This window comes from Phocoena sinus, chromosome 14 (genome assembly GCF_008692025.1).
Source record: "Phocoena sinus isolate mPhoSin1 chromosome 14, mPhoSin1.pri, whole genome shotgun sequence".
Lineage (NCBI taxonomy): Eukaryota > Metazoa > Chordata > Mammalia > Artiodactyla > Phocoenidae > Phocoena > Phocoena sinus.
In genome coordinates, this window is record NC_045776.1 from 49,895,544 (window position 1) to 49,920,503 (window position 24,960).

The 24,960-nt window shown below is 41.9% G+C and overlaps 1 protein-coding gene across 1 annotated transcript in view; it reads right to left on the minus strand.

The window, feature by feature from the left end:
• Positions 1-24,960, minus strand: part of LAMA3 (laminin subunit alpha 3) — a 245,134-nt gene that overhangs the window by 110,412 nt on the left and 109,762 nt on the right. The window contains 7 exon segments of the mRNA XM_032654433.1: positions 2,416-2,524; positions 5,666-5,826; positions 14,009-14,162; positions 14,664-14,761; positions 17,768-17,910; positions 20,426-20,558; positions 22,815-22,971. Coding sequence (XP_032510324.1) covers positions 2,416-2,524; positions 5,666-5,826; positions 14,009-14,162; positions 14,664-14,761; positions 17,768-17,910; positions 20,426-20,558; positions 22,815-22,971 — 955 coding nt within the window.

The following is a 24,960-nucleotide window of genomic DNA, read 5'->3' on the forward strand; positions in this document are numbered from 1 at the left end:
ACATGGAAACAACCTAAGCGCCCATCATCGGATGAATGGATAAAGAAGATGTGGCACATATACACAATGGAATATTACTCAGCCTTAAAAAGAAATGAAATTGAGCTATTTGTAATGAGATGGATAGACCTAGAATCTGTCATACAGAGTGAAGTAAGTCAGAAAGAAAAAGACAAATACCGTATGCTAACACATATATATGGAATTTAAGGGAAAAAAATGTCATGAAAAACCTTGGGGTAAGATAGGAATAAAGACGCAGACCTACTGGAGAACGGACTTAAGGATATGGGGAGGGGGAAGGGTGAGTTTTGACAGGGCGAGAGAGAGTCATGGACATATACACACTAACAAACGTAGTAAGGTAGATAGCTGGGGGGAAGCAGCCGCAAGGCACAGGGATATTAGCTCGGTGCTTTGTGACAGCCTGGAAGGGTGGGATGGGGAGAGTGGGAGGGAGGGAGACGCAAGAGGGAAGACATATGGGAACATATGTATATGTATAGCTGATTCACTTTGTTGTAAAGCAGAAACTAACACACCATTGTAAAGCAATTATACCCCAATAAAGATATTAAAAAAAAAAAAAAAAAAAAAAAACTACAAATAGAATTACCATATGACCCAGCAATCCCACTACTTGGCATATACCCTGAGAAAACCAAAATTCAAAAAGAGTCATGTACCAAAATGTTCATTGCAGCTCTATTTACAATAGCCAGGACATGGAAACAACCTAAGCGCCCATCATCGGATGAATGGATAAAGAAGATGTGGCACATATACACAATGGAATATTACTCAGCCTTAAAAAGAAATGAAATTGAGCTATTTGTAATGAGATGGATAGACCTAGAGTCTGTCATACAGAGTGAAGTAAGTCAGAAAGAAAAAGACAAATACCGTATGCTAACACATATATATGGAATTTAAGGGAAAAAAATGTCATGAAGAACCTAGGGGTAAGATAGGAATAAAGACGCAGACCTACTGGAGAACGGACTTGAGGATATGGGGAGGGGGAAGGGTGAGTTTTGACAGGGCGAGAGAGAGTCATGGACATATACACACTAACAAACGTAGTAAGGTAGATAGCTGGGGGGAAGCAGCCGCAAGGCACAGGGATATTAGCTCGGTGCTTTGTGACAGCCTGGAAGTGTGGGATGGGGAGAGTGGGAGGGAGGGAGACGCAAGAGGGAAGACGTGGGAACATATGTATATGTATAGCTGATTCACTTTGTTATAAAGCAGAAACTAACACACCATTGTAAAGCAATTATACCCCAATAAAGATGTTTAAAAAAAAAAAAAAAAAAGAGTCATCATTTTAAAAAGTCTTAAATTATTATATAGTTTATATAATAATGTTCAAAAACTAAACTCCAGATAGTTCTTAAGAGAAAGCGCAACATTTTTAATACTGTCAAGCACGAATATCTAGAACATATTAGAACAGGCTGGCCTGGCACTTCCCAGAGTGATACATGCTTAATATTAGCAGTATCAGGAAGTTGCTTCATGCTTAGATAATCTTATGTTCCCTGAGATATTTATTGTAAACCTGACCACCCCTTCCTAGCCCAGATCCCACTGCCTCTGTTTATCACAATTCTCAATATTTAAGTCATGCTATTAAAAGGGTATTTAATCTGCCAAAGCTGGCATTTTAACTCTTAATAGTATATATCTGGGTTTCCCTTGTGGTGCAGTGGTTGAGAGTCTGCCTGCCGATGAAGGGGACACGGGTTCGTGCCCCGGTCCAGGAAGATACCACATGCCGCGGAGCGGCTGGGCCCGTGAGCCATGGCCGCTGAGCCTGTGCGTCTGGAGCCTGTGCTCCGCAACGGGAGAGGCCACAACAGTGAGAGGCCCGCGTACCACAAGAAAAAAAAAAAAAAAAAAAAATAGTATATATCTAATCAATTGAAAATACTCTTCTTGGAATTGAGTAACAATGGTCTGGAAAAAAATACCAGGTGATTACAACCTTGAAAATTCTGAAGAAATCTGCCAAGAAGCTAATAGACATAATAAAATAGTAAAGTGGAAAGAAATAAGCAGTAATTAATGGCATTTCTATACACCAGCAATAATAATAAACTAGGAAATATAACAACAAAAGATAGTTCATTCATAATAGTAACAACAAATACAAATTAATGAAATGGCGTTTTGTGAAATGTGTTCAAATTTGATGACTAAACTTTATTGGATGCTATAGAAAAGGCTCCAACAAATGAAGAGGCAAAACAGATTTCTAGGTGGGAAAATAAACATCATAACACTGGCAATTCTCTGCAGGTTAACTTTATAGATGTAACACAAACCCAACCAAAACTTTAATAAGCTTTTAAAAATATATATGGTTAGCAATAAAAATACTTCTAAAATTCAGCGGTCAAAACAGAAGCATACCAGAAGGAATCGGGCCATCCGGGCTTTGAGCCAAACATCTGCATCTTCTAACAGCTCGTACACAGCAAGGCGACTCCTGCTGTCGGTCACAGCGCTCCGGCAGAGGACGCTACAAGAGGAAACAGTTTTCTTAACCTTATTCCCCTGGTCTCCCTCACTTTATGCCCTGTGGGGTTGCTGATTGCGCTTCAGCTTCTCCTGTTGTTAACCAGGTCACTGACAATGAATTTCCCTGGAGGTGGAGTTTAGGAGGGATGCAGCCCATGATCAGTAGGGGATAAAGAACCTTCCCACTGTGCTCTGAGTTGCACCTCTCAGGGCTGACGGCCTTGCGCACCTTCTCCACCCAGCTGTTTTTTTTTTTTTTTTGTGGTACGCAGGCCTCTCACTGTTGTGGCCTCTCCCGGTGCGGAGCACAGGCTCCGGACGCGGAGGCTCAGCGGCCATGGCTCACGGGCCCAGCCGCTCCGCGGCATGTGGGATCTTCCTGGACCGGGGCATGAACCCGTGTCCCCTGCATCGGCAGGCAGACTCTCAACCACTGCGCCACCAGGGAAGCCCTCCACCCAGCTTTATAATACTTGGTTTGGTCATCTGGAGAAAGAGCCCCAGGGCCAGTAATGTCTAAGACACAGCCTTCTTGGAAATTTACCAATATCATTGGTACTGTTGGAGATTAAAGTTGCCTACTGAACTCACAATGACCATCTCATGCCGCGTCAGTAATGAGGCTGAAAAGCCCCGAGTTTGCCTTTAGAAGCTCAGTCTGTTCCTCCTAGTGCTCCTTCCTCATTCTACCAGTGGTGCTCCTTCCTTCCACGGCATCAGAGGACATACAGAGCTCAGGAACATTTAAAGTAAGATTTTGAACTAGAGAATACAGCCTCGTAGTAAAACCCATAAAGGAAGTATTATGTGAGGAATGCTTCGACTTCATCGTCTAAAGTAGCAACTTTTCGGTCTATAAATATAATTTGGAACTAGAGACATACGAAAAGAAAACGACCATCTCTGCAAAACGTTTGAAATACTTAATGCAATACTTTTGAGGTGAGAATTAAAATGAGATAGTGTATAAAGAGCCATGGTTTGTGGCATACATTAGAAACTCAATAAATAGCTGTTTTCTTTTCCCTTTTGTGCATGTGTGTGGGTGTGAATACATGTGTCAATTAAAATGCATTTCTACTGGATTCAACCATAACTCTGGGAGTTAAATATATCAAGTGATTATATTAAGTGACTCCCTTAGATTGAGTTTTATCCTCTATTCAATTCTTACTAAGAGTAGACTAACAGTAATAACTGGATTGATTGAATCATTAGTGATCAGCTCTCTCATGGAGGGCAGATCAGATTTATCAGAGTTATCACAGCACTATTTTGGAAAGTGGTGTTCCTACGAGCACCACTACTTTTCTGTTGGGATATTGTTTTATAACAACATAGTTAGACCTCACTTGAGAAATGCTGGGAAAGGTTCAAACCTCAGCAGGAGAAGCTGCCATATTGAAAGGGTCTGTCAGTTGAAATAGGTTTTTATGGGTCAAATATTTCCCAATTGCATCGTATTTTTGGACTCTATTACTTGCAGCCTGGTCATTTTCACTTATCCACATGACATGCAAAGTAGAGAAAAAGGAAATATTTTAGACAAGTGAAAAGATACCATGGGACTTCCCTAGGAGTGGTAATTCCTAGTCTAATGCAGTATTGTCTTGGAAATCTAATGATTGAGAACTTTGGTGTTGTCGCCACGTCCAAAGCCTAAATGATCTGCAGAATATCATGTACTTCTCTCCTTAAAACACCATTCAGACAAAGGTCCTGAAACAGTGCTTATGGCTCGCGGAACCCTGGGTGTTCTTTCTTTCTTTAGTTTTGAAATCACTCCTCTGCTTGGCATAGATAGTCTCAGCCTCTTCTGAGATAGTCAAGAGTCATGGAGGTCATTAAGAATGTTTCCTCCTGTTTGCTGGGCCATCTCCACTTTGTACACTGTGGAGCAGGGATCAAGCCCTGATCTGCAAGGTGGAAGGGGTCAGAGAGCTGAACTGGAGGGTGGGCTTGGATGGATGGGGTATGGAGAAGCCATGCCCTAGGCGCTGTGGCCAACAGTCTCCAGGACTCCGGGGGGCGAGTGTACATCCCAGTGGTGGCTGATGTCACCTATAGATGAAACTAGTATTTTCAGAAAATGACAGAACATTCTAGGGAACTTTTCTGGGCCATCTGGTGTTCCTATTAAAAATGCATATATAATTACATTCTTTGTTTCTTTTTTTAAGCATCACCCCAGAGAAAAGGGAAGATTAGATTTTTTAAGGTTTTGAAAAGAAACGTTCACAGTTTATTTTGTAGGGTTGCCAAGAGTGTGATATTAATTTAATAACCGTTTCATCAAGTCTCATAAAATTTTCCATTCTAAGCTACCAAAAGTAACATTTTTCATAAGTTCTTTAATTTGCAAAACAGGGAAAATGTCCAACTACCTCAAGTCATCTTGGGTTTGACAAAAAACACTTAAATATAGAGGTTATAAAATGTTCAAGGTCTCGGCCAAGAATTGGGAGGGTTCGCTGTAGTTATCACCCCCCTGCCCTCTCAGGAGCCTCTGCCTTCCAGTACCATTTATTCTACAATTAATTTCATGGGAAACATCCCTTGCACTGATTCTTTAATTAAAGTATACTCTGAACATTTGCATACATCTTTAAACATTACGCAAAGAAAACTATTTTTAATAAACCTTTGTCAGCGCTCTTGGAAGAGATGAACTTTGTCAGGGTGAATCTGAGATTCCTTTGTCAAATTATTTTTCACCTGACGATCAACATTAATGATCCCCAGTTCTGAAGGGCATGCTGTGAAGGCAGGAGTAGTGGAGAATGTGCCAGGCGCCCATGTACTCTACACGGTGTTTGAGGGGAGAGCCCTGAGTTCACTGCCCCCCACAGGGTGACACAGAGTAAAGCAAAAAGCTTGTGCTGCTTCATGTGAATCTGAGACAAAATGGTAAGTAGAACATACAGCTTTTCAAGAAAGTGCAAGCTTTTCAAGGTACTGCCTACGGACAAGCCTTCTGAAACCACGCTGGGGAAGATGCTGGGTCGCACAACTACCCCCCTGCTGGTTTTCAAGCTCAGCCTCCAAAAGGAAACAACTTTCCAAGTTAGATAAAAACTAAAGTTCCCACAGCTGACCTCCTGCCTGTCCAGTTACAGAGGACTCGCCCAGGCGGGATGGTTACCTGTATTTGCAGCTGTAGATGTTCACCCGGCCTGCCAGGTCAGCCCCGGGGCCCTGCACGTGCACGTCGGCCTCAGACAGCTGGTCTGCTTCCGTGGCATACTCGACCACGACCATGTAGTGGCCGACCCTCGGGACCCGCAGCCGCAGGTGCAGCTCCACCTGTCGGAGAGCCCAAGTGGACAGATGTGAGATGTGCTGGATGCGTTTCCATAGGCAACGGTGAAACTGGGGCTGAGCAGACCCAGGAAGAGTTTTATATGTCATCAAACTAAGAAATGTGGTCTTGTAGGTAGGGATGCCCAATAAAATACAGGACGCTCCGTTAAGTTTGAAATGCAGATAAGTAACACATAATTATAGTTGAACTGCAATTCAAATTTATTGGGGCATCTGGTATTTTTATTGTCTAAATCTGGCGACCCAACTTATAGGGGCCTCTACTCCTTCTACCCATATATTTGCCTTGTTTCCCAAGGCCAAAGATACTCCAAAACTTGAAGTAAAAAGGAATTTCCAATGGGAGATGAAAGGAATGAAAGTACGCCTCGAAGCTCTTTAACTGTTCTTTGATTAAAAAAGAGACTTTTATGAATGCAAATAATGACTTGTATGAATGCAAATAATGTAAAGTGATACACACACCTCTCTCCTGAGATGATGACTAATGATAGCTTGGTTTTCATACTTCCAAACCATTTTCTACATCTGAAAATGCACAATGCACACATATGTACTTTTTTTTTTTAAAGAAAATCTGTAGGCAAACATGGATGCTTTCATACCATCACAGCAGAGCTGAGTAGTTGCGACAGGGTCCATATGGGCCGCAAAACTGAAAATACTTACTACCTGGCCCTCTACAGATAAAGCACACCCACCCCTGACACTGCCTAGTGGTTGGGAGCATGCAGTCTGGAATCACTGTGCCTCCAGCTGTGTGACCTTGAGCAAGTTACTTAACATCTGTATGCCTCAGTATCCCCCCTGGGTAAAAATGAGGATAACGTAGTACCCACCTCTGAAGATTACGAGGATTAAGTGAGTTAATATGTGAAGAGCTCTTAAAACTGTATCTGCATGTTGTAAGCACTATATAAACGATGATTATAACTCTGGTTCTTGCTTTTTGCCACGACTTTTTTTTTACTCAGTAGTATTTAGTGTGTCTATACCAGTACATACAGATATACTTCATTTTTCTAATGGCTCCCTACCATTCCACAGTATGAATGTAAAATCATTTATTTAACTAATCCCCTATTGACAGACACTTAGGTTGTCTCTAATTTTTCCTAAAACATATAAGGCTATATGATCATCTAGCTATATCTATATATCTATGTATATATCTGAATCTATATTTGTATCTTTATGCTAGTATTTCTGTAAGATTCCTAGAAGTGGAATTAGAATTGCTGGATCAAAGTGTATGTGCATATTTAATGCCTGAGCCAATATTAGAACTACACTCCTTAGCCGTTTAACCCACTTCGGCCCGTAAGCGCAGGCCCAGCCAAGCTTCACCATGCTTAATTAAAATCCTCTTGTCCCTTGCCTTCAGGAAATTCACATGTACTGTTCCTTCTGTACAGCTCTGAAGCCCACAGCTGCCATTTTCCACAGTGATTTTTCTATCACTTAAATAATAGAAAGACTTCCCTCAGGGAGAAAATGTGGATTATCCACACCACTTCTCCACTCTGTGTCTTACGGTGAAATATGCCACTGCCATTGGTCCGTGTGGGGAGGTCGTTGCTAGCATCTCTCCCCTGGGCACCTCCAAACCAGGGCTTGTCTGTCTTCACCCCACCATGGAACACACACAGGCCAATGAGGAGCCTTCTCCCAGGAGTTATCATTGGCTGCCAGTTCTATCATAGCACTCTATTCTCTATTATAAGTTTCTATTACTCTTCCTACTCTGAGTCCTTTGGGTTGATTTTTGGAAGACTTGTTGGAAGGGTTTTGAATGTATTTTTGATGGTAATAATGGGTTCTGACAAGTCAGACAAAAGACGTAAATGATGGAAAACAGAAACCCTACTGTCGCTGCTTGTTATCAGTTATTATCTTTGAAAAAGCGAACTTTAACGAAACCAGTGTCACTCTGGAGGGATCTTTCCCATTTTATGGCACAAAACTGTCTTCACCTAGTTATCGGTGTTTCAGGGTAAAGACGTTAAAGGTGGGTGTATCAAATCTGTTGCTTACACAAAGCTAAGAGGGATAACTAACCTGCCTGATGTCGAAGTAAGGATTCAAAATGATTTGGTCAACATAGACTTATTAAACACCTACTCTATGTCTGCCCACCAGCAAAGTGATGGACATGCAATGGTAAACAAGACAGATCTGGTCTCTGCCCTCAGACAGACTTTAATCAAATAATTAGATAACTGGACAAATGCAATGTGAAATTACATGTATGACAAATGCTCTGAAGAAGGGCTAAGAGGGGTGCCTGAGCTTGTTAGGAAGATGAGGGGGGAGGCGAAGACTTCCCTGAAGAAGCAACAACCAAGCTGAGTGCGGAAGGACGAGGAACAGACAGGCAGACCAAGAGGGGAGGGAAAAGCATTCAGGCACAGGGAACAGCCTACGACATAAAGGGTAGCCTATAATGTACGTCCAAGTGACTGAAGGTTGGCCACAGTGACAAGGAACAGAGAGCAAGAGGAGGTATGATAAAACTGGGAGGTAAAAGGGGCAACCTTAGAGGACATTACAAATTTCTGTCTATCCTACGAGCAATAAGACGCTATTGTAACGTTCCAACTGTGTATGTGGGAGGGTGGGGTGAGAAAGTCAGTGACGATTAGATACTTCTGTCGAAATGAGCATGCTGACTACAGTATGGAGAATGAGCTGGGAGATGCAATAAGCAGAAGCTGATGTGGGCGAGCTAACGGGGAGGTTACAACAGAGATCCTTATGAAAGATGGCGGGGTACTGGGCAAGAAAGATAGATGGAGAGAAGTGGAGATTATCTTTAAACGTTTGGGGAGTACACTCAGGAATGGGTTGGCTTTGGTGGGGGAGAGAATGGAAGAACTCATACATGACCCTGAGAAACCTGGTTTGTGCATTTAGATGGATGGGGGTGCCATTTACTTAGGTAGGGAACATTAAAACGGAATTTGAGATCCCTCTGAGATATCTAAGAGGTAATGTCAAGAAGGAAGTTGGCTGTGCTACTCTGCATATAAAAGGGGAGGTGTGACTGGACATACCAATTTGGGAGTTATCTGTGTAGAGTTGGTACCTAACATGATAGACATGGAGGAGACTGCTTAGGGAGAGACTACAGTGTAAAAAGACAAGGGCTAAGGGGACTTCCCTGGTGGTCCAGTGGTTGAGAATCCATCTTGCAATGCAGGGGATGCCGGTTCAATTCCTGGTTGGGGAACTAAGATCCCACATGCCGCGGGGCAACTAAGCCCATGCGCCACAACTAGAGAGAACTGTGTGCCACGACTACAGAGCCCCCGTGCAGCAATTACAGAGCCCATGTGCCGCAACTAAGACCCGATGCAGCCAAATAAATAAACAAAACAAAACAAAAAAAAGACAAGGGCCAAGACTGAGTCTCAACAAATTCTAACATGTAATGGCTAGACAGACGAGGATAAGCCCGCAAATGATATTTTGAGGAGGCGGCCGGAGAGGCAGGAAGAAACCCAGACTACTCTTAAATTCTGGAGAACGAGGCAAGAGAGTGGTTTTGTTTGTTTGTTTGTTTTTGGCTGCATCGGGTCTTAGTTGTGGCATACAGGCTCTCTAGTTGCAGCATGCGGGCTCTCTAGTTGCTTGCCCCGCAGCACACGGGATCTTCGTTCCCCGATCAGGGATTGAACCGGCGTCCCCTGCAGTTCAAGATGGATTCTCAACCACTGGACCACCAGGGAAGTCCCGAGAGTGTTTTTAAATGGAAGGAGTATTCAACAAGTACTGAAAGCTGCTGAGAAGTTAAACAGATGAAGAGATGAAGACTGAAAACTATCCATGGGATTTAGCAACAAGTGTATCACTGGAAACCTTGGCCAAAACAAAAAAGAAAAAAATGAATGGAGTGGGAGGTGAAAGCCAGAGTGGTGTGATTTGAGGTGTGAGTGGAAGGTAAACAATTAGAAATCGTGAGTCTAGACAATTCTTGGTTTTGAAGGGGTGAAGAGTTATGGAGCAGTGGCTGAAGGATTGTGGGAGGGGGAAGGAGGGTTTTAATCAAAATAGGATAGAATTTAGCATTTTTTAAATGTAGGGTGACTTCCAGTTCAGATGGCTCAGGAATTCACATTTGCTGTACCCCACCTGCTCCAAGACACAGCAACCATGGATAAAATGTTTTAATAGAAAAACAAAAACTATGTTTGGGATTAAAAGTAGACAGATAATGGAACATAAGTAAAAGAAAAACTTCAAATAGCGTGGTTCTCTTGTGCTTCAGGTTTGGAAGCAGGTTGTTGGGGTCAGCAGTTCAGCATATGCAGAGTAAGGAGAATTAAAAATGCTTCATATGAGACAGTGGTCAGATCCAGGCTCATTTTTTGAAGCCAAAGGATGAGGGTTCCTTCAAATCATGAAAAGCTGGAAAAAATTGCTGAAAATCTGCCACCTGGGTTTCAGCTTTATAAAAATCTGTGGAATTTGGGAACCGAAGATCAAAGATGAGGCCTCATGACCAAGAACTGAGTTAAGCACCCACTGGCTCAGTGTCTGAATCTGTACTACACCCAGTATCACAATAATAGAGGTTGGCACATCATAATGCCTCGCTCTGGGCTAAGGGTACAGAGGACCAGACAGACACTGCAAAACTACTAGGCTGAGATGGATGTGGAGAAAGACAGATAAAAAAGAACCTCTCATTCAAAGTAAGCCAATAAGCAAACAAAATAAGCCTCCACAACATAAAGAAATCTAACGTTAAGAAAGACAGGCAGGGCTTCCCTGGTGGCGCAGTGGTTGAGAGTCCGCCTGCCGATGCAGGGGACACGGGTTCGTGCCCCGGTCTGGGAAGATCCCACATGCCGCGGAGCGGCTGGGCCCGTGAGCCATGGCCGCTGAGCCTGCGCGTCCGGAGCCTGTGCTCCGCAACGGGAGAAGCCACAACAGTGAGAGGCCCGTGTACCACAAAAAAAAAAAAAAAAAAAAAAAAAGAAAAGAAAAAGAAAGACAGGCAACAATATCATCAACTGAAGATGAGTTCACTTCAGATGAAATGAACTTTATGAAACAGTCTGACAAAGGCTTTAAAATAAGTATACTGGTCCCTTATCTGGAACCCCCCAAATCTGAAAAGGAAATCCTGTTTTTGTAACTCATTTGATGGCAAAACCTAACCTAACCCTAACCAGGCAGCACGTGATGGCAAAATCTGACCTGAACTGATATAAGTCCATGTATACAGTCTTCATCTATCTCCCTTGGCGTGCCTACTCATGCTTTTCATTGGAGAAATATCAACCTGTTTGATTACAAGGTGCTGTCCCAGACCCCACTATAGATGTTATGCATGTGTGTATCATTTAATCTTTTTAATATCTTAAAAATTCTGAAATCTGAAATATACCTTGCTCCAAGGGTGTTCAGATATTCAAAAAGATCAATAGAGTAACTCCTCTTTGAAAAGCAAATGAAGCTATGAAATAAAAATTGGCAGCGGAGAAACAAGAAAAAGTAAATATGAGAAAGAGCCAATGAGAAATTTTTTGAGACTAAAAGTACAAATTACATGGAATTGGTAGGCTGAATAAAATCTAGACTGGAGATAGTGAAACAGAGCATTCATGTATTCTAACAGAGTCATCCAGAAAGCATCACAAACAGCCAAAGAGATATAAAACTATGAAAGAGCAGTCTGGAGACAGATTGAGAGGCTCCAACATTCTTTCAGTCTGACTTTCAAAAAAGAAGATCTAAGGACAAGCAGCAAAGTAATATCTGTAGAGATACTAACTGATAATTTCCCAGGATGAAAGACATGACTCTTCATATTGAAAGTGCACTTTGAGTATTAAACTAACAAACAAAAATAAATCTGCATCTAAACATATTGTAATAAAACTTCAGAATATCACAAATAGAAGTCCATCTTAGAACTTATGGTTAAACATACTGGATTTAGCACACATATTTATTGATCCTCCCTCTCAGAAATCCACAAAAATAAGAGTAAATATGGTTTGAATCGTAAACCCACAAAGAAAAGAGAATTGAGAAGAGGAAAAGAACAGACCAGAGAATACAAAAGTTTGGAAGCTAGAAAGCAAATGGATGTTAACTAATTGAACAGACCAAAGAAAGTTGGAACGTGTGTGTGTGTGTGTGTGTGTGTGTGTGTAGGGTTAAGTTGGGGTTGGGGTTGGAAAAAAATCTAGGAAATCTCCCAAAACATAAAACTAGATAAAGAGATTGGAAAGGTGGATGAAAGATAAAGAAATAAATTATCAAAGAAATAACTCAAGAAAGTTTCCCAGAGAAGTTTCTAGGCTAAAAGGGTCTGCTGAGAGCCCAGCACACTGGCTGAAACTACCTATATCAAGGCACATCCTTATGAAATTTCAGAATACAAAAAAATAAAAAGATGATGCCAAAAGGTTTAGGAAAGGAAAGCAGGTTGCATCCAAAGAACTGGGAATCAGGTACCACAGGTGCTGGATTAGGCTACCTCTAGAAGAAGTGAGTCCACCATCAATTTAAGTATTCAACAGAGGATAAATGAATAAATATCTGACAAGGATAATGCAGAAAGGATTCTTTCACAGGAAGGGAAATCAGATGATTCTTAAGACCTCTTTTAACTCCATTTGTCTCTGAGTTTTAGCACAGTGATCTATTAATGCTGTGTAATAGAGCTTTCTGTGATGGCAAAACATTCTGTAATCTGTGCTGTCCAATAGGGTGACGACTAGACATATATGATCATTGAGCACTTGAAATGTGATTAGTGCAACCACGGAACTGAATTTTTAGCTTTACTTAAGATTAATTAATTTAAATGTATATAGACACATGGGCTAGCGGCTACTGCATCAGACAGCACAAGTCTGTAAGCACTCAGATAAAACAGTAAAAGTGACCGTTAAAGAAAACTGGACAGCCCAGGGCTTGGTTTTGTGCATCGTGCAAATAGAATAGCTCAGTGTTGTGGCTCTGGGCTAAGTCAGAGGTAGGGACAGCTCCTGATAAATCATCAGCATCACTTCTTGGAGATCAGCCCTTCCCAACTGTACCTCCCCGCTGTGTGGGGAACACACACACACACACGCACGCACGCTCACACACACACACACACACACACACACACACACACACACACACACGTTTGTATATATGCGTAGGCAGATATATGCATCTGTGTACACACAGAGCATGGGTAGGGAGAGAGACAGTGGACTGAATATTAGAATGGAGAGGAAGTAAGATTGCTTCGTTTTTCTTTATGCATGTTGTTTTACTTTTTATCACAAGTATATATTTTTGTAAAATAAAAACTCAAAATAAAATGAAGACTAAATTTAAGAAATATCCTTAAAATCCTGTAACTTCTACCTTGAAAATGTTAGGAATGTAGTTTACAAAAAGGTACACATCTAAATGGTCAGTGAGAGTACCATATGTATTTTCATTTAATCCCCCAGATGAACATTTTCCTCAAGGGTACGAAACAGAGAACATTGTAGAAAGTAAGGAATGGAAATATTGTGGAGGAAGTTTTCTTTTCAGTGTCTTCGTTTTGAGGTAATGAGTTCTAATTGTTGATACACTATACTTCTAACTCAATCTTAAAACAGTGTAGTCTTAAATTGTTTTGAGGCTCAGAGAACTCCCGGAAGAAAAGTAATGCCAAGATCTGTACTAACCGGTCCTCTGAGCCATGAAGGAGGTCCCTTTGGGAGTAGCAGTTCCAGATTATGAGCTCAAGGAATTCAGCTGCTACAAATCACCTAGCCTGAGGTGATGAGCAGTCAGGGAGCATTGTATCCTTTTAGGGTAAGCTGTGTAATTTCTGGAAGCCTTGTAGAGAGATCTTGCCCTGAATCAGACAGAACAGGATGCCCCCTTATCAGCCCAGAGGATCAAAAGGAAAGGATTCTGTGGTCGTCCATGTTCCCCACCACATCTACTGCAGAATGTGCTCAGAGACTAGCCCTCTCATGGTTCAGTGGGCTGGACCACCCAGCCCCAGCCTGAATCAGAGAACTCAGCACACCTTTAATTAACACCTCTGAGGAAGTTTTCCAGGCTCCCCTGAATGTGAGAAGCAATTGCAGCCACGGGTTTTCAGCAGACGGACTGGGAAGTAATAATAGTTTTGACAGTAAAGAAAAGGTTGCCCCACCTCTCTCCCACTGAGGTCCGCCATGACTGGGTGTTCAGGGATGGGCTGCCTCACTGCCAAGGGTCTTGGCTCCCCGTCAAGCAGGAAGTGTCTGGCCTCAGAAGCCAGGGCACAGGGGAATCGGGTCACTGGCAAGTGCTGGTAAAGCAAGCAACTTCAACAACAACAATAAAATACGACAGTTACGACCGAGAACAGAACACAGAACATCACGGTGCATCCCCGGGGCTCTTATCCTTTCCGTCTTTCATTCATTCACTCATCATTCTTCAACAAACTCTTACTAAGTGCTTACTACAGGAATCGGATGGTCCATTGTCATCTGCACGAGGAGTGGGAGAAGCAAAGGTCCGCAAACCTAGATACCATTTTAAGCTCTTCCCCTCACCGGATGCATGACCCTGAGGGTATTACTTGGGCATGCGTCGCCACTTCCTCATGCGAGAGGGTGAGTCACTCTTAGGCACCAGAAACTGCGTGCAAAGTACTTTGTGAGTCTTACACGAAAGACAGTCACTGCCACACAGAAAAAACACAATTAAGGAATTAACCAGAGCACTCTGTTCAGTCGTGACCCTGAAGCCTATTGAGAATCCTTGCACCCAAGGTTCCTGAGTTAGAGGCCCCCGACAGTGCACCTGCTGCCCATACTAACTTCTCTCGGGGCGGGCCTACGTCGGCGCACGGCTCTGTGACCGGCAGCTGCAGTGAGAGAGCTTCATAGTAGTCCCTGGGGAGCAGTACCAGGTAGTCCTAGGAAATAAAGACCGAAAGGACGATTACTCATTAGGAGGGCGGCCGTACGTTAGTAATAAAAGAGCTACACATACTAGCTAAACTAATAATAACCAAGTGAAGCACTCTAGTTACACTGTGCGCATCAACTGCTTTGTTCTGCCCCCCGATTCACCGGAACACACAAAGCAACCTCTCACAGGAGCTTCAAGCATTGGAGATAAGCGCCTTAGGCAAACATTTTTATTTTCAAATCTCAGGGGAAGTTTTACCGGTTCTTCTGGGTTGTTAATAAATTCAGAAATAAAGACAATAATAACCTGTCAATTGATGAGACATTCCTTTGACAGGTTGGTTGTCTTCATCCCTATAGAACCCTGAGTTGTAGGTCATGTATTCTGGCTTTTTATTCCCACACCAGAGTAACGCTCTCCAGGCTTCGTGTAAAAAAGTGATGCTTTGCGATCCTGGTAAATCATAGCCTGAAACTGGCCCACTGCCTGCCCTAGGTCAGGACAGGAAGAACATTTTCCACTGAGGGTGCCACGTGGATCCCACAGCGGGAATTCAGAAGCAGCTCTTCCGGAAAGGGCAGAGTTTGGGCTTCTGCAAATCCTGGCATCACTGACTATCTGCCGAGGGAAGAAGGGAGGGAATCTTTGCCACAATGGTGAGAGACTTGTACACGGGCCATGAGGCTTTTGTCTCTTCACAGCCCACAATATGTCTACAGCAGACAGGAGGAGAATGTACAGGAGAGGAAAAGTAGGGGCTCAGCGGGCTTCTATCTGAGTGGGGTTTAATTTAATTAAAAAAAAATTTTAATTGAAGTATAGTTGATTTACAGTGTTGTGTTAGTCGCTGGTGTACAGCAAAGTGATTCAGATGTGTATTGATACATTCTTTTTCATGTTCTTTTCCATTATGGTTTACTACAAGATACTGAATATGGTTCCCTGTGCTATACAGTAGGACCTTGTTGTTTATCTGTTTTACATACTGTAGCTTGTATCTGCTAATCCCAAACTCCTAATTTATCCCTCCCCCACCCCCTTTCCCCTTTGGTGACCATAAATTTTTCTATGTCTGTGAGTCTGTTTCTCTTTTGTAAATAAGTTCCTTTGTATCATATTTTAGATTCCACACATAAGTGATACCATATGGTATTTGTCTTTCTCTTTCCAACTTACTTCACTTAGTATGATAATCTCTAGGTCCATCTGTGTTGCTGCAAATGGCATTATTTCATTCTTTTTATGGCCGAGTAGTATTCCATTGAAAAAAAAATATATGTGTGTGTGTGTGTGTGTGTGTATATATATATATATATACCACATCTTCTTTATCCATACATCTGTTAACGGACATTTAGGTTCCTTCCATGTCCTGGCTATTGTAAATAATGCCGTTAGGAACATTGGGGTGCATGTATCTTTTCAAATTAGAGTTTTCTCTGGATATATGCCCAGGAGTGGAATTTCTGGATCATATGGCAACTCTATTTTTGGTTTTTTTAAGGAACCTCCATACTGTTTTCCATAGTGGCTGCATCAATTTACATTCCAACCAACAGAGTACAAGGGTTCCCTTTTCTCCACACCCTTTTCAGCATTTGTTATTTGTAGACTTTTTAATGATGGCCATTCTGATCGGTGTGAGGTGATACCTCATTATAGTTTTGATTTACATTTCTCTAATATTAATTTTTAAATGGCTATTGCTCTATTAGTAAGCTTCCTTTGGTTGGGACCATATCTCCTCATTACTTTATGGTCCCAAAGATCCTAAAACAGTAAAGGTTGATAATAAGTGCTCAATAAAATAATTTTAGAGAAAATGAGATCATAATATGGAAGCATACATATGAATTATGACACAACTGCAGTGGCTAAAGGTCATGAAGACTCTTCCATGCCTATGCAGTAACTTTTACCATGAACTTCTTCTTTCCATTAGTCCAGCTTTGTGCCCTGTTACTGGACTCAATGGAATTTTCCTCTTCCTCATGTCTAATATCTGTGAAACATTCAGAAACTTTAGTAAAGCAACAAACCTTTCTACCAAGAAGTGCAAGAAAAATAGGGACTGAATGAACAGCTGAAGCCTTCACATTATAAGATCTCAGACTTGGAAAGGACCTACATGGATAAGCACGGTCTCTACTGTATGGGGCAGACTTGGAGTTAAGGGACTTGCCTGAGATCTGCTCATTTAGCCAATCAAAAGAGTTGTGCCAGAAGGAAAAGCTTTCTGCTTTCCACTCTGAGTGCGTGAAACCAAGTACTGCCAAAGACTATTTTGAAAAGACCTTGCTATAAGCGAAAGCAGACATCAAAGAGGGGTATCTGAAATAGCAGGTTTCATCCCTACAACTCCCCTGGCCACTCTGCCTATTCTATTAATGTGTGAGGACAGAGCCCTTCCCCTGATGAAGAGTTCTTCGTCCAAGAAGAGTTCTTCATCTGAGTGAAGTTCTTCATCAAGAGTCCAAGAGTTCTTCATCTGTTTGATGATGCTACTGCCACAGTCAAGGCAGAAGGAGGCAGGAAGCAGGTCACAGAGAGGCACTGGCTCTTCATCTCTCCCTTCGCTTTTCACCACCAAGAACTTCACTCATGTTAGGGTCTTCTCTTCCTCTAGCTCCTTCTGATTCATTGTGCACAGTTCCCAGAGAGGTTAATTTTTTTCTTACCGCCCTTCTGATTCATGATGAAAAATCCCAAAGAAACTTTTGAAAGGCTGGGACATACACTCATAAAGGTTGTGCATTTATTTTAATATCTTTGAGTCATTCTGAGTAAAAAATTTCTTTTTTTTTAGCCCGTGAGAAGCTGGCTGGAAGAATATAAAAGCTATTTTAAGTTGGCTCCTATGTCATTATGTCATGTGAGGGCAAATGTCACCATAGGTTCCTGTGTCTAAAAGGGAACCAGCTATGATTTTTCTATCTTCTGGTCACTGTGGGTCACTGTGGATGGACCATCTCTAAGAGGGGAAGAATCTCCCCTCAGAATCATCTCTTACCAGGAGGACTCCTTCCGCCTGAATACAAGCGATCCACGCTCCTGGTACAATTGAAAATGGATCTGCAAAACCATTTCCGGGTACGGTGACAAAGGCCGGCTCCTTACTCGGCTGGAAGATGGTCTCTTTGCTTTGAGCAGCATCTATCAGAAATAAAAAGAATTGCTTAGGGCATTTTTCTAGCAGCCAGTGTACTGATTTTAGATACTCAGCTTTGAACATTCAGTTGACATCTTAAAAGGTTTCAGATAGTTTACTGATCATATGAACTGATCAGATTTACTGATCTTATTTTCAACAATTGCATGAATGCATGTATCTATGTATAAAATAGACTAGAAAGTTATCACTGATAAGATGTTAGCAGTGGCTATCTATGTTGGGATTGTAATCTTTAAATTTATTAAGTATATTAAGACATGTAAACTGCTTAGAAAAGTTCTTTGCACATAGTAAGTATTCAGTATATTACATTAGATATTAAACTATTTTTTTCCTTTTTTGTTTATATATAATTAAAAAATTTTTTAATTTCTGTTGAAGAACAGGCATTCATTTTGAAATAAGAAAAAGTTTCGGTTTCCTCTTGTTTTCAAGATGCAATGTTTTCTTCTGCATTAAACAGAGGACCTTCTGTAGAAGGTTCAGAATCAAAACTGTTGCATCAGAGTTCAATGGAGGCTTCTTCTCTAGAAGAAATGTTTACTCCAAATACCTGCATTCACTCTCCTGTTCTACAAACATCTATGGGGCCCACTATAGGTCAGGGCTGGAACTAGGATCTGGGGCCCAGGCAGTGAACACAGCCAGCATGGCCTTTGCTCCCTGACAGTGGGGACAGGAGAGGTGGTGGATTGCAGACCAGAAGAAAATATGGTACAGCGTGGACAGTGGCATCTGGGAGGAGGCATAGGTTACTAAGGAATAAATACACAACTGGACTCTTGACTCAGACATGGGGGCTTAGGAAAGGTGTCCCAGAGAACAAGAAAACAAACCACAATGTATTCCAACTGTTTGAGTTAACGGAGGGCAAATTGCTGATGGCATTGTCCCCTGGGAAGCAGTGGGTCCATTAGAAAGGGTTTGGGGGTCCATTAGAAAGGGTTTGGGAGTCCATCAACAGATGAATGGATAAAGAAGATGTGGCACATATATACAATGGAATATTACTCAGCCATAAAAAGGAATGCAATTGAGTTATTTATAGTGAGGTGGATGGACCTAGAGTCTGTCATACAGAGCGAAGTAAGTCAGAAAGAGAAAAACAAATACCGTATGCTAACACATATATATGGAATCTAAGAAAAAAAAAAGAGGTCATGAAGAACCTAGGGGCAGGACGGGAATAAAGACACAGACCTACTAGAGAATGGACTTGAGGACATGGCGAGGGGGAAGGGTAAGCTGGGACGAAGTGAGAGAGTGGCATGGACATATATACACTACCAAATGTAAAACTGATAGCTAGTGGGAAGCAGCCGCATAGCACAGGGAGATCACCTCGGTGTTTTGTGACCACCTAGAGGAGTGGGATAGGGAGGGTGAGAGGGAGATGCAAGGGGGAGGAGATATGGGAACATATGTATATGTATAGCTGATTCACTTTGTTATAAAGCAGAAACTAACACACCATTGTAAAGCAATTATACCCCAATAAAGATGTTTAAAAAAAGAGAGAGAAAAAAGAAAGGGTTTGGGGTCTGAAGATTGGGTCTTGTCTACAAGGACCAGCTGTATGCTTAGAAAATTTACTACGCCTCTCAGCTGTTTCCTCCTCAACCTTCTTCAGTTTCACAAAGTTCTTATCATGTTTGGAAATGGATGCCAAAGTACTCTGTAAATGATAACTCAAGCTTGCCGGTTCTTCCTAGTAGTTACTGTCTAATCAGCCTCCAGCCTTACAAGCTTGGCTGACACAACTGGGTACATCATTTCTTCCCCAAGTCCGACTCTGCCATGGATACTAAACGAAGGCGCTTAAATTTCGCACCTAAATTAGATTTCCACTGGCGCTGCTTTGTGTTCTTGTGGAATTCCCAGTAGTCTGTTCCTGGAGTAGCGGAAGCCCTCACTCCTTGCAGAAGGGACTTCCAGGCCTCATCCCTGACTGTGGTGAGATCTGCCCTCTGACTGTGGCTCCTCGTCTGCCCTCAGGAATCCCTCACCCCTGAATGAGGTTGGCATATTCCTCCCTGGAGCTCTCTTGGGCTTCATGCTTTACCACATTCATCTTAAAAATTCCTGTCCTCACCTATTTCTCCTTGAATTACTTGGTTTGCCTGAAACAATGGGAGAATTTAGGGCAGTAGGCCAGGGGTTCTCAAGTAACACCACAAAGGTGACACCCACTTTACCTGAATGAGTTATAAATTAGCTTTGCCCTGTGGTGATATCATAACCCATGGGGTTCAGCCAAGGTACATAGGTTGTTACACTGATTTCTTTTATGACAGTTAATAACAAGTTTAACAGCAAAATTTAAATATTCAGAGCATTTAGAGATTGAAAAGGTACAAAGGACAGGGCATCTGTGTCCCAATCAGACTACATCCCAGGCTTCATGTTTTCTAAAGAGATCAACTTTGTGAAAATTAGAGAAAATGTTTCACTAATTAATCACTTCTTTATCCAAAACAGGCTTGAAAATTTACCCACCTGCCTTAGCCCAGGATGGATAAATAGTTACACGGCCAGATACTGCTTCAGCTCCAGGGTTAATATATCTCAGAACAACCCAAAACAAGGAGAGACTTGACTTCCCCACATTCAACACGATCCTTACTTCATTCTGAAAAATACCAAAAACCCATAAAGTATAGAAGAGACAGCTGGTTAAAAGAAATGCTAGCCAAACAGTGATGGCATTCCAGTTTCACTACTGAGCTTGTAGTGAAACCACACACACACACACACACACACACACACACACACTCATATACACACACATTCACACCCACTCAACAAACACCAAGTGACTAACTCTGTGGAAGATGAACACAGGCAAGTCAGCCAATAAATTAAAATCACTTACAATTAAAGGTTCAGTGAAAACACACTCCCTCAGCCACCGAGATCCTCTTTTGACCTTTTAGTAATCAGGCAGACAGAGCGGAATGTTAGATGGATTAGTTCAGGGAAAGAAACAGTGACGGGGCAACCACCACTAGCTGGGAAATAAAAAGGCAGAACAGAAGGAAAAGAAAGTACGTTATTTAACACCACCAGCCCCAGAGAGAAAGCACTCCAGAGTCCACTTCACATACGTAATGTCTGAAACAGTCACAGAAACCAGTGGTGGCTAAGGAGAGGTTATAAGATCCCAAACACATTAGCAATGAAATCTAGATGTAACTAAAATCTGCCTGCTAAATCATATGGAATTTATCTCAGTCCCTGTCTGAGAAGAATGTGGGCTCTCTGCTGGGGACAGGGGGTCTTGCTGGTCCCCAGGTCCTGTTGCCAACACAATGCTCTGTAAGTGTTGCTGGCCCATGATCTTGAAGGAGACACTAGACTATTTCAATTCTGAACCACAGACCACATGTCCAGATCCAGCTGTGGCCCAAGGAAAGTTCATGAAACATGGAAATTTCTAAACCAGTAGTTCTTTAGGTCTTTCCTCCAGCTCCTTTGGTTGAAATGAAGGGGACTTTTGTTGAACAAGACATCCATGGCAATAAAGACTGGTGTGGGGTAGAATCCTTTGCTCTGGAAGCAGGAGTTGCAGCTGACCCACACTGAGGAACTCCAACTGGCCCTCTCAGTTTGACAGAGTTCATCTTTAAGTGTTAGTTCCACATCAGAAAATAAAAATGCAAGAATGTATTAAGGGCAGAGTAAAGTGGTAAAGTAAAGTAAGTGGTGATTCCAGGGAACACCACCCAAGTCCTCTAAAAATACTTACAGAAAAATCTATCATTAGAAATTCATTCCTTTGTGTTAACCAGCTATTCTTTCAAACTGCAAACACCTGTGAGGAGGTATATACCTTGATTGGGCTCTTAGTCATTCACATCCTATTATGACTCAGTGGAATGCACCGCTTTTTTCTGAATAATGAAGTAAAAGCAGAGAACTAAAGAAACTGAATTGCTGTATTTGGGGAGGAGAAAACAGTGAAGTGTCTTAAGATCCCAGGTACTGTTAGTGAAAGGCATCTTAGATGGGGCACTTTGCCAGGCAAGAAGCAACATTAGAATCAATGGGGGCTCCTAGGGAACTGTGACCCTGCCCCTGTTTCTCTAAGGGCTGCCTGATTTAGAAGTAGCAAGCACTAGTCCTGGATCTGCTAAGGACACATACTGAGCTACCATCGTCATCAACTTGCCTCTTTTATTCTGAATTTCTCCACTGAGAAACAGCTTGAAGAGCAACCTCAAAGAGAAATTCTGAGGATAAAACTACTCAATGACTGTAAAGAAATGTTCAGTTATAAATGTTGTATAAGTTCTAAAGGTAAACAATGTGTAAATTCCTTAATTATTCCACTGCAAAACCAAGAGAGATGGATACGGTAGAGAAGACTGAAGGACAGGAGGATTATGGGAAAGAAAAATTAAATAGCACTGTCTAAAATTCCTCCTTTATCTTAGTTTCTGTTCATACAGTAATTCAGAGTTATAAAAAGTAAAAAAAAAAAAAAAGCATTGTTCAAAATTCAGCAACACAGGCTTTATTGGAATTAAGTTAACTCATTTTTATTCTCCACAAATGGCTTTAAAGAAAAATGTCTCTCATGTTAAAATATAGCCTAATTTCGTCTGGAAAACTTCTTATAAAAAGTCTCCAGAGATAAGCGCCATCTTTCTTTAATCCCTTCATTTTCCGATTTGGTGACCAAATTAAAGCAACAGTAAGCTGTGAAATCGATATATATGCTTATCAGTTAAAATCCAACCTTACCCAGCACCCCATCTACCCTCTCAAGAACAAGAGTCCTGGAATCAGTTTGGGGAGAGTTCACCTTTTGGGGGTCTCGCTGAGAGGGCTGTGGGCAAGTGTATGGGCTGCCCTACCCGGAGGCTGCTTCCTCCTGGCTGCTCACCTGTATCGAGGTCATCTGAGCATACCCTCTCCAGCTGAACTCAGGAAACTCCAGGGGATCAAATCCAAACCGAAGCGCTCTTCCGTTGGGTGTAGTGCCATCTTCAATCTCATACCTCATATGATGCAAATCCGGGAAATAGTAGTTGTTTTCAGGTCTTTTATAAATAAAATGTAAATGGCGGATAGAGAAAGTGAGGTTCGTTGATAATGTGGATATCCTTTAAGCCCAATAGCTATCACTGAGAGAACTCCCACCAAATTGATGGAGCGCATTAAATAAGGACAAATTGAGGGGGGGGGGCTGCTTTTTCTCTAAATTATTGCTTTTGCTCGTGTAAACATTCACAGAACACACCCAACACTACTCGTTCCAAGCAGCCAAACGAGAAAAGCATTTAGAACAGCCCATAGTGGTAGCACCCTTTAAAATGTTTTAAATGGTTGCCAACGATTTAGCAAAGTCAAATTGGGCTATTTACCATAAATTCATTCATTGATACTCATATTCACTGATTACACAAATATTAGGATCTTTGCCAGGCACTGTTGCTAAGCACTGCAGATATAATAGTGAACACGACATAAAATACTTCGTATGCCAAGTTTACAAGTCAGATACATTTTCTCTACATATACATATGTATTTTGATCATGAGAACGACTTCTCTATGTCTTGTTTTCTCTTAAACTATATACCTATAAATGGATTCCTTTCAAGAGTCTGATAATGGTGGTCACAAAGAGGGATCAAAAATATTCTAATACTTGTGTTACATTTTATATTCAAACTACTTGAAGTTCTTCAAAATGGTGCATTTTGACAATTCAGTCCCAAGCTAATAACTGTTAGTGGATTTAAAGCCATAAAGACCAATTAGTCAAGGGAAATCAAAGGGCATGCTCCTATATTGCAAGTAGAATTAGGAATGCTTACAATTTATGAAGGTAATTTATGAATGTAGTTTATGGAGGTAATTTATGAAGATCCCTAAAACTGTTCATTCCCATTGACATAGAAATTCTACTTCAGGGAATATATTCTAAAGAATGATTTTATAGGGTCAAAAATTAACATAGGGCTTCCCTGGTGGCACAGTGGTTAAGAATCCACCTGCCAATGCAGGGGACTTGGGTTTGAGCCCCAGTCCGGGAAGATCCCACGTGCCATGGGTGGAAAATGTTTCTGAGCCAATTTATGAAGTTCCTCTGGTCTACGGTGAACCTCGCTCGTCTGCAGGAAAACAAAACTACAGACGTGCCTTTCTTCACATACATTTTACTATGAGGCCCCTTTTACTGTCATTTAGAAACAATGGAAGAAAGCACAGCTGAGCTGCTCTGATCCTGAGAATTCAAATGTTGGAAACATCGAGGAAAAGGAGAGAAGCGTCATTCTAAGTATTGGGTTGGCCAGAAAGTTCGTTTGGGTTTTTCTGTAAGATGTTACAGAAAAACATGAACGAACTTTTTGGCCAACCCAATACATACGGTTCGCCTTGATTACATTAAAGATCTCTTTATTAACCTGTTGACAATGCAGAAGTAGTGAAGGTACTTGAGATTTAGAAGTTGCATTTCACAAGAGTTTCAGTGTATGATCAAAAGTCAGAGGGCTGGGCTTCCCTGGTGGCTCAGTGGTTGAGAGTCTGCCTGCCGATGCAGGGGCCACGGGTTCGTGCCCCGGTCCGGGAAGATCCCACATGCCGCGGAGCAACTAAGCCCGTGCACCACAACTACTGAGCCTGCGCTCTAGAGCCCGCGAGCCACAACTACTGAATCCCCTGCGCCTAGAGCCCGTGCTCTGCAACAAGAGAAGCCACCGCAGTGAGAAGCCCACACACCACAACGAAGACCCAACACAGCCAAAAATAAATAAATAATTTTTTTAAAAAAGTCAGAATATTAAAAATTTTCTTCCTGCCACTAATGGACAATTATGGATGGATCATGGTTTCATATAAATATAGAAACTGCTAAACAGGCAGGACAGAGGCAGTGTGCTCGATACCTGCTATAGCACCTCTGGGACCTCAGTCTCCACTTGGCTCTCTTGCTCCTTCTGTTCATTTTGATTTGCTTCTGCATGAGATGAGGGACTTCCTCCCACTTCTAAAGTTGTCTTAATCCCCAGCCCCACAGTCACG